General features: G+C 51.5%; 1 protein-coding gene across 1 annotated transcript; it reads left to right on the forward strand.

The window, feature by feature from the left end:
- Nucleotides 1-3,914: 3,914 nt before the first annotated feature.
- On the forward strand, nt 3,915-4,946 carry LOC309603241 (ubiquitin carboxyl-terminal hydrolase 42-like; the record flags this gene model as incomplete). Its single annotated transcript, XM_082338131.1, has 3 exons — nt 3,915-4,101; nt 4,574-4,684; nt 4,844-4,946. Coding segments are annotated over 3 exons (401 nt in total), but the record flags the coding sequence as incomplete, so codon positions are not given.
- Nucleotides 4,947-9,530: the final 4,584 nt, after the last annotated feature.

A 9,530-nucleotide genomic window follows, 5' to 3' on the forward strand; every position in this document is an offset into this window, starting at 1 on the left:
TCCTAAAACTGAGCCTTTGGAGCCTGAAATTGAGGCTTTGGAAAGTCAAAATTCGGCCTTGGAGTCTAAAAAGGAGATTTGCAAACTGAAAGGGAGCCTTTGGACCATAAAAATGAGGCTTTGGAGCCTAAAAAGAGACTTTGGACCCTAAAATGAGCCTTTGATCCCTAAAAGTGAGGCTTTGGGCCATAGAAATGAGGCTTTGGATCCTAAGGTGAAAATTGGAACCTTAAGAATGAGGCTTTGGGCCTTAAAATGAGCATTTGGACCATAAAAGGAGTAGTTGGATCCTGAAAAGCAGGCTTTGGGCCCTGAAAAGGAGACTTTGGGCTCTGTAATCAGTTTTGGACCTTAAAACTGTCCCTGCTCATGAAGTTCAGGGCAGTTTATGGAGTTATTCATCTGAATGATTCGAGTCATGTGCCATAGGGAGAACTCTGTCTCTCTCTTCTCCTCTTCTTCAGTACCGGTACTGTGTGGCCACGATGGGGAGCTGTCCTGAAAATTTGGCAAGTGGGCTATGCTGACCGAGGAGAGAAGCTGGGACGCAGAGTATAGCATTACAAGAGGAATTCTTGCATTTGTGCGCATGAGATGTCCCATTCAAACTGGGGCACCACAAATGCGGTTTTACACATGCTTCTTATGCCTTTCAAGCATTCAGGTCCAATGCAATTTAACCAGTCCCTGCTGAACACACACACAGGCTGCTGTTGTGCAAAGCAACTCTAATTCTGTGGCGTCGTCATCCATCTGCTTCTTTCTTGATCTTGACGTCCCTGGAGTGGGTCTGGCTGCAGATCCTGGTCTCTGATGGCAGATAAGGGGAGGGTTGCATAGAGGTGTCGGAGGGGCTGGGATGCTGGCGTGAGCTGGGTCGTCCAGGGGCATCCTTTCTTCTTCAGGGTGGGGGCTGTCCTTCTCCTCCTTGCAGTGAGCTGGGGCCCTTTGGTCATGCTGACTGAACCATGACTGTGCAGTATACAATGTCAACTAGATGTTTATCTGTCTGTCTTCAGGAACTTGGTCCAATTTCATACTCTCAAGACTAATTGCTGCAATAGTTAGGGCATGAGATTTTCCTAAGAGAGCCCCTGGGGTGTCCCTCTGTGGGGGTCCCCGGGAGGTACTTGTGGGGGTTGCTCGTAGATGGGTGGGAGCTGCAGGTACTGGGGGCGATGGTAGCAGCGTGGGGTGGGGATGCTGTTCCTGGGGATATAGGTTCCAGCCTGCGGTGGGGATGCCGGTGGTGGGGCTGTCAGCAGAAGGACGGGACAGAGATACCAGGGGTGTTGGTACCAGGCAGGAGCACTAGTTCAGAGCCAGCCCATGGCTGTATCTTGGGGGCAGATAAAATTCATTGGAAATGAACCTGTAAGAGACCAGGTGCTTTGCTCCACGAGTCTCACGGACACAGTCCTGTACCTGGGAAGAGTGGAAAAGAAACCCTCAGCAACCCAAATGTGCCAGCCAAAGCTGGGAACAGGCACGCTTACAGCCCTGGGCAGGATTTTCTTCATCCGGCTGGTGCAGCTCAGGGAGGAGGTGGGAGCTCTGCCGGCAGATGAGCAGCCCTTTGCCAGCAGGGCATGGGGAAGCCCAGGGGCTGATGGCTGCGGGAGGTGCCTGGGCTGTGGCAGCTCTGTGGCCTCCAGGGGACATGTCCCCATGTGGGCGCCCATGTCACAAAGGGGCAGTGATGCGGCACCCACCCAGCGCTTGTGACCTCACCTGGCCAGGGCTTGGAATCCTGAAGAGCAGGCCAGTGTAAGCTAGTTGGGCTGAGCTGCCCTTCGGGATAACTCGGCTCCTTCCATTGCTACTTGCGTGCCCACTTTTTTCCAACCATTTATCGTTTCCTGCCCACTTCTCCTCAGCTTCCATCCTCGGTCAAAGGTAATTATGATTTGACTTTCAGGACACATCATAGAGTAGGTAGATATGGGAGAAAAGTATAGGCTGGTCTGTGCCTTCCGAGTTCTAGGCTGAGCTATTACACCTTTCTAGGCCGGCCAGATACAGGCTATCGTTAGAGCTCCTGTTTGCTAATTCTTATATTTCTTTACCATAGCCTAGGATAGGTAAGTAGGGGGGTGGCCGTGTAGTCTGAGGCGTTGGTCTCAGCCTGGAATGACAAGAAGCCCACCCTGACTGATGGGGTAGGAAGGGAGACAGAAAAGGAGGACGGCAAAGGCAGCCGTTAAAGTAGCGGCCAAAAGCCGGTCACTCCTGCGTACAAGGTGGGAAAGTGTGGGCTGGAGACCAGAGGGCTCTGCTGCTAACGCTGGCCACAGGTAAGCAGCAGGTCCCCTTCAGAGAAGGTGACACGCAATGCAGTCTGTCAAAAGGGCCTTGGTAATTGCTGTCAATTGGAGTCCTGTGACAGGGACAGCAGGGCCGTCAGCCTGCAGCTCTGCAGCACTTACAAGTACCACTGAAACACTCCTGATGGCAGACGTTGATCTGTGGGTTTCATTTGGAATTTTGGAATTTTGGAATTATTTTCAATCATTTTGTTGAACTACAATTATTTCTTTGCAATCAGCCAGGCTCACCCAGGTGTTTTCAATTAGAGACGGGAAAACACGTTTTGTCCCTCCTCTGCCACTATGGACAAGACTTTGGAAGATGACATTGCTCGTAGAAAGGTCTGACATCAGTAGGGTTACCTTCTGGGCTAGGAACTTGCTTGTTTTCATCAAGTTACAATCAGGAAAAGGGAAGACTTGACCCGATAATCCAGTTCAGGAGTCTAGAGGGAAAGGAAGGTAGCCCGAGGCACAGAAATCAGAGTGTGGGTTTGTTGGCGTTTTGGCAAAGTAAGCAGGGCAACAGACTCTTTTCCAAAACTGTTTCTTGACCACTCATTGTCAATGGCAGTGTTAGGCTTCCCCCAGTGGTTCTGTGTCGGAGGGTAGAGCTGCTTGTCCTGGGGGCTCCTGTACAGAACTCGACTTCTAAATGATGCTTTTATGCAACCACATCGTCTCCTCTCTTTTCCAATGTCATTTCCCTGCAGCCATTGCCGAGGGAATGGCTCTGCCACAGAGGATCCTCTTTCCCCCGGAGAAGCTTTGCATGGCCTGGCAGCAACCAGGCAGGGTCGGTGCGGGCCTCTACAACCTGGGCAACAGGAGCTTCCTCAGCACCATCCTGCAGCATTTGACTGCAGAGAGCAGGGAAGGACCCTGGGGCCACAGCAGGGCTGTGCCAGCCCCAGCTGTCCCCAGCAGTGGCCCCAGCCGTGTGCCCGTGCCCACCCAGGGCTGGCTCTGCGCCGGGCAGAGGCATGTGCTCTGCCCAGGGAAGGAGCCCCGTCCCCGCAGCGGGCACTGCGGCGGCCCCGTGGCCGCAGCTGTGGGAGTTGCCGGGCGGTGCCAGTCCCGTCGCCGCGTGGCCCCACACGGCCGCATGTCACAAAGGGCGTCCCAGGGCCAGGTGGCCATAAATGGCATCCCCGGGCAGCTCCTGCCGTGCTCTCTCCTGGAGCTGGCGCCTGTGCTGGAGAGAGCAAGCGTGGGCTGAGCTCGCCAGCGGGGGTCACTCAGCTCCTCGCTGTCTGCATTTCCTTCTACGTTCTCCTTTTCTTCCCGGAAAGTTCATCCATTTCTTCTCCCTCCCCTTCCCGCTAATTCCAGTTGGCGGCAAAGGTAATTGTTAGTTTCCTTTTGGACAGGGGATTGCGTAGATCGAGACAGGGTGGACGTGTGGCTTGGCCTGTACCTTCTGAGGTGCCAGCTGAGCTCTACTTTTACAGCTTGGGTAGACGCAGGCTGCCAGCATAATTCCTTGTTATCTTTTATGTAACACATCCTAAGAGGGACAAGCCTAGGGAGAGCGGTCTAGGGCTTTCCAAAACCAAACCAGGAGGATCTCCTTTAAAAGCTGACTTCCTTGCAGGCATGAGTGTCGGAATGGCTGTGCCGGAAAGGGACCTGTTTCCTCCGCAGAAGATTTGCATGGCCTGGCAGCAAAGACGCAGTGTCGGAGGCGGCCTCTTCAACCTGGGCAATACCTGCTTCCTCAACTCTGTCCTGCAGTGTTTGACGTACACCCCGCCGCTGGCCAACTACTTGCTCTCTCGTGAGCACAGCCAGTCCTGTGAGTCCTTGCTACACCTTCTTTTACATCTCTTGGGCAGCTCTGAAGGATGAAAGAACAACGGGGACTCTGGGAAGACAGCTCTTCCTTTTCCTCTGGAAGCTGCCTCCCAATATTGCCTTCAGAGCGGGCTCGGCATAGCATAGGCAGCGCGTCAGTTTGGTTTCATGCGCCATGCTCCTACTCCCAGGGAAGATCATTTCTTGCTTCCCGTGCTTAATGAAGTGCCTTCGAAAGGCATGCCTATTTCTTCTATACAACTCTGCACAATAAACCGCCACAGGGCTGTTGAGCCACTGGCATCTGAGGAGAAGCAGATGTAGAAGGGAGAGTGGAGATTGCACCTGGAACTTAAACGTGGGGTGGCTTGGTGGTTTTTTCCCTTGAAGCTTTTCCATAGCTGTGTATATTTTACCTGACCGAGAGGCTCGCTTGCTTGCTTCCTTCTGTCCCTCTTTCCCTCCCTCTTTAGGTGCGAAGCAAGGCTTCTGCATGATGTGTACCATGGAAGTGCACATTGAGGAGGTGCTGTCTTGCTCGGGCAGTGCCATCGAGCCTACGCCTGTGATCAATGAGCTTCCACGTGAGTCATTTCAGATGGTTTCATTTGGAGGTATTTTGGATTTCTGAAGAAGTGTGTAACTGGTTTTGCCGGGTTCATGTTAAGGAGGAGAGCTTTCAGAAGGGTAAGTCTTCTTTCCTTTTTCTCTGAGATCAGTGGGAAACCCTTCTTCTTTCTCAGGAATAGGAGACCATTTCCAGCTTGGCACCCAGGAAGACGCACATGAATTCTTCTACTACACCGTGGATGCCATGCAGGGGGCTTGCTTGAGCACAAGCAGCAAGTAAGCATAAGCACATGACCATTGAAACGTTCTCTAGCCCTTTTGACTCCTTCCTTTACGACCACCAGTGAAAACTCTGTCTGGGCCCTTCCTACCAAGGAAAACTCGTGGAAGAGCTAACTCTCTGCCTTCCACCTTCTGAGCTCCGATTACCATTTCTTTCCAGCCGGGACACAACTTCTCAAGCTAGCACACTCATTCATCAGGTCTTTGGAGGCTTTCTAAGATCCAGAGGTACTTTTTAAAAATATTTCGGTCCTTAGAATGACCCATGGCTCTTCCTCTCTTTGTGGTAAACAGCTCCTAGCATGCGGCAGTAGGTCCAGTGTGTCTAAAGTCGTACGTGTTGGTCATTGAAATGGGCAGTTAGTCTCCTTCCCTACCTGAGAAGCATTTCTCTTTGCTTCTTTTGCAGTAACGTGCTTGAGCTGCAAAGCCGTTTCTGACACCTACGAGACATTCCTTGATATTCCTTTGGATATCAAGGTGAGATGTTTTGAAATTGTGGTGCCAAATGTTTCAGGGCCCCTGCGGGGGCCTAGTTTATCTCCAGTAAACAATGTTGGCTTCCAGCTGTGGGCTGTTACCAGGCAAGAGCTTGGGGGTGGATGGGAAGGGAACTGGGCTTGTGTGCTCCTTCTGCGGAAGCCCTGTAAATGGTCTCCCTGGGCTGGGTGCTGGGTGTCAGCTGGGCAAAGAGTAAGGATGGTATGGACAGCCATCATGACACTGTCATACCACCCTGCTTGGGACTCCCTCACTACGCGTTTGATTGATGCTGGGGGGATGGGTTTGATTGTTTTTGCTATTTTGGACCACGCGTACCGCAGGTAACTCTGGTACCGCCCAGGGGTAGCTGTTTATTGGGATAACGCTGGTACCACGCGGGTAGCTATTTCCTGGGGTTTTTGAGTTTCCAGGATCTTAGTGCTCTCCTTTCTTCCTCATCCAGGCAGCCTCATCGGTCACTGGAGCTCTGGAAGACTTTGTCAAACCGGAGCAGCTGGATGGTGAAAATGGCTATAAATGTAGCAAGTAAGATTTCGGCCAATGCCACCTTCATAGCAGATACTGGGTTACGGTATTGCATGTCTGGGAGCACTAGTTATGTTTTGACTGAATTGAGAAACCCAGTCATGAGACAGCTTGGCTTTGTTTTTCTTTTTTTTTTCTTCCCCATACAACTAATCCACCTGAATCATCCAGAACTTGGAAAAGAATGCATTTGTTTCTAAGATGGGTATTTCTTTCCCCTTCTGCCTCAATACTTGGAAAGCTTGGATGAGAATTTTATTGCTGGCATTGTCTGCCCTGGAGGTGGTCAAGCTTCCTAGCTATGAAGTTGCCCACTGAACTACCCCTATGGCCAGAAGGGAAAAGACATGTCCCATATGCAGTGGTGAGCCGAAGCAAGGCGGGAGCCCTGGGCAGTGATCTGGCAACAGCAGCTTCCTCAAGAAAGCCATCAACAGTTTTGTTTCCAAGGCTTTTTGGATGCTTGCGTCTCTGTCCAGGAGACCTCAGTCCTCGGAGCAGCAGCAGTCCCCGCTGGCTCTCTGAACAGCGTCATGCCTAGTTCTTGTATTGCCAAGGCTCTAGACTGCTGCTCTCCAAAGGGAGCCGCCCTAGCCCGAAGCTGCCTTCAGGGAGAGCATATGGACTTCAGGGGTCTGAAATGCAAGCGTGCATACGATAGTTGGGCAAAACAAGCCTTAACTCAACCCTACATGGATGGGGGGCACAGCGGGGAGAAGACAGGTTGCAACAGCTGGGGCTGTGCTTGTTTTCCAGGTGTGAACAGCTGGCTGCTGCGTCCAAGAGCCTTACAATACATCGTTCCTCCAATGTCCTGACCGTGTGCTTGAAGAGATTTGATGCTTTCTCTGGCAGAAAGATTAGCAAGGTATGGCTACAAGTGCACTGCAACTTCGTCTGCTTGGAAGGAGACCTTTCCCGAAGGAGAACCCTTTTTTGGAAGTTGTTACTGTCTACTTGCCCGATGGCTATCGAGTGAGTGCAGTTGCCTAAGAAAAATCAATGCAATAGCTGTGCCTTGCTCTTTCCCTTGCGGTAAGAGGAAAGTCCCAATGTGAAGATAAGCACCTCCTGTGCTCCTTAAGAGATGGTTTGGGCGCAAACCGTTTTCTGCCACTTCCATGATGAAATGGCAACACCTGGTTTTGATGGGCCAAGAAGATCGATTTCTATACTTGCAGCCTGTGTTTGGTGACAAGGTTTTCTCAGGCTGCTTCCTAAAGACTCTCAAGGTAGTTTCTGAGTCTTCTTGGTCTCTGCTTAGGTTGTGCAGTATCCGGAATATTTGGACCTTGGCGCATACATGTCTCAAGCCCCTGGAGAACCGCTCCTCTATTCCTTGTATGCCGTCCTGGTACATGAAGGTTCCAGCTGTCAGACAGGACATTATTACTGCTTCGTAAAGGTGAAAGCCAACTTAGTGATGTGCATTGGGGTATTGTGTCCTTCAGCGGTGTCCTGTCTGTGGTTTTGTTTTAAAAACCCTGCAGTTCATCAGAAGACAGCCTTGCCTTTCTTTGCAGGCCAGCGATGGATGTTGGTACAAGATGAATGATGCCTCTGTACGTCTTTGTGACATCAAGACGGTACTCTGCCAGCGTGCCTATTTACTCTTCTATGCCAGGTACCATGAAGTGTGAAAGGGTGTTCAGAATATGCTCCCTCTCCCGTTCCTGATCTTCTTGTTGCTGGTCTCCTCCGGTGGGTTTTGCTTTCTGTCCTAGCAGAGAATGCCTCTTTGTCCAGCTGAGTTCTCTGTTCTGCAGTCCGCCAGGTCCTTTCTTCTCCCTCCTTGTCTGGCTCTAAACAGTTGCGCTTGTGTAAATTGCTACCTGCCTGCTCCCTGAGACTGGCTGTGAAACGAGGCAAAATGGAGGTGCGAGAGGGTACAAAGATGAGTCACTGCTCTGAAAGGGACAGGCATGGCTGGAAGCGCATGACCTAATTTCCAGCTTCTAGTGCTGGTTCAGTCTTCTGCGTGCCATATCAAGTGCTGCCGGAATGTGACAGGGGGAGACGGAAGCCACGAGGAGGCTGCAACAACAACCCTAGCCTAAGATCCCTGTTGTTTCTCCAGGCACCATCCTTTGACCCCTGGAGCAGGCGCTGAACGCCAAGAGACAAAGAGCACTTCCATGGCCAAGCTGGGTCAAGTGCTGAAGAGTCCGTTTCCTGGAGGCGTCGTGGGACTGAGAAATCAAGAAGGTGGAGAAAATCTGCAGAGGATGCGAGGGAAGAGAAAACCATGGGACTCTGCAGGACCTCCCCCTCAGCACTGCGGCAGGAAGAGAGCGCGCTCTGACGCTGAGGAGGGGGAGAAGCCGAACAGAAGCCAGCCAGACTGCCCGCCTCCCAGGCGGAGGCACACTTGCTGCGCGGAAACGCAGCGGCGCGCTCACCGTCAGCTGGCGCGTGGCAGGGGGAACCTGCGCGGCTCTTCCCACAGGCAGAGAAACAGCCCTGGTGATGGCAAAAGCTCAGGAGGGGAAGGTGTGCGCGGCTTGAGTGGCCACAGAGCAGACTCGCATCCTGGTGCGGTAGGCGAGCAGCAGCCGGGGAAATACTCACTTGAACAACGTGCGCTCCCACCAGCGCCAGTTCACCCAGAGTCTGCAGGCTGCTGCCAGGCAAATGGAAAACGAACGTGCAGGAAGAGGAAACAGTCCTGTGCAGAGGCGGGTGAAAGTGTGCCCGAAAGAAGGCGGCAAAAGACAGAAGCGAGCATTCTGGTCATCCAAAATTGAAACAGAAAGAATGCAAGAAAGTGAAGAGGAAAGAGAAATCCAGAGAGAACTCTGGAGAGGAGGACTCACAAGTAAGCCACGTTTGCAGCATCACCAGGAAATGTTGCCTACCTCTTTGGCAGGTCTTTCAACCATCAAACTTGACGTGTCCGATCGGAACAATAAAATTGCCGTCTTGACCAAAGCCACTCCTAAGTGGTGCTTCTGATTTCTGCAGAGAGTTTTGATACAAAAATTCACGGATGCTTCTCCTCACCGTCCAAATCTCCCCAAGGGAGAAACAGAGTATTCAGAGAGTCCCTGAAATGAAACTCAACAGCAACCAAGTCACTATTAAGCAGGTATCCTTTCTTGCAGCGCTGGGCAGCACTGGGGATTCTCCACCACAAGTGCTCCGAGTTCATGAATTTTTAGAGAATATATACTATACAATCATACATATTCATAGGATTTCCGGGAATTTGTTTACATAAACATGAGATTTCCAGGAACTTATTAGCATATGTAAATATCCGATTCGCATGCGCAGTCATCTCTCATGGTGGTCTTCAAGTGGTCTTTGGGGTCTTCCGATGAAGGCTCGGAGTCTTCTTCACTGTGCTCACTGATCGACCCTTGCTTCTGCGCAAACTCAGTCCTAGGATCACGTAGACGTTGTCCTTCAAGACTACTGTTGCCATTCTTCCGTTTCTTCCTGTCTTCATGGTCCTGTGCATCTGTTCTCCCAAGGCTGAGTTGTCTGTAACGAGATTATCCTGGAGCTCCCCTTATCTTATAACTGTTCTTCTAGCTACTCCCTAAATCA

Source organism: Platalea leucorodia (genome assembly GCF_965183815.1).
Source record: "Platalea leucorodia genome assembly, contig: HAP1_HAP1_SCAFFOLD_24, whole genome shotgun sequence".
Classification (NCBI taxonomy): Eukaryota; Metazoa; Chordata; class Aves; order Pelecaniformes; family Threskiornithidae; genus Platalea; species Platalea leucorodia.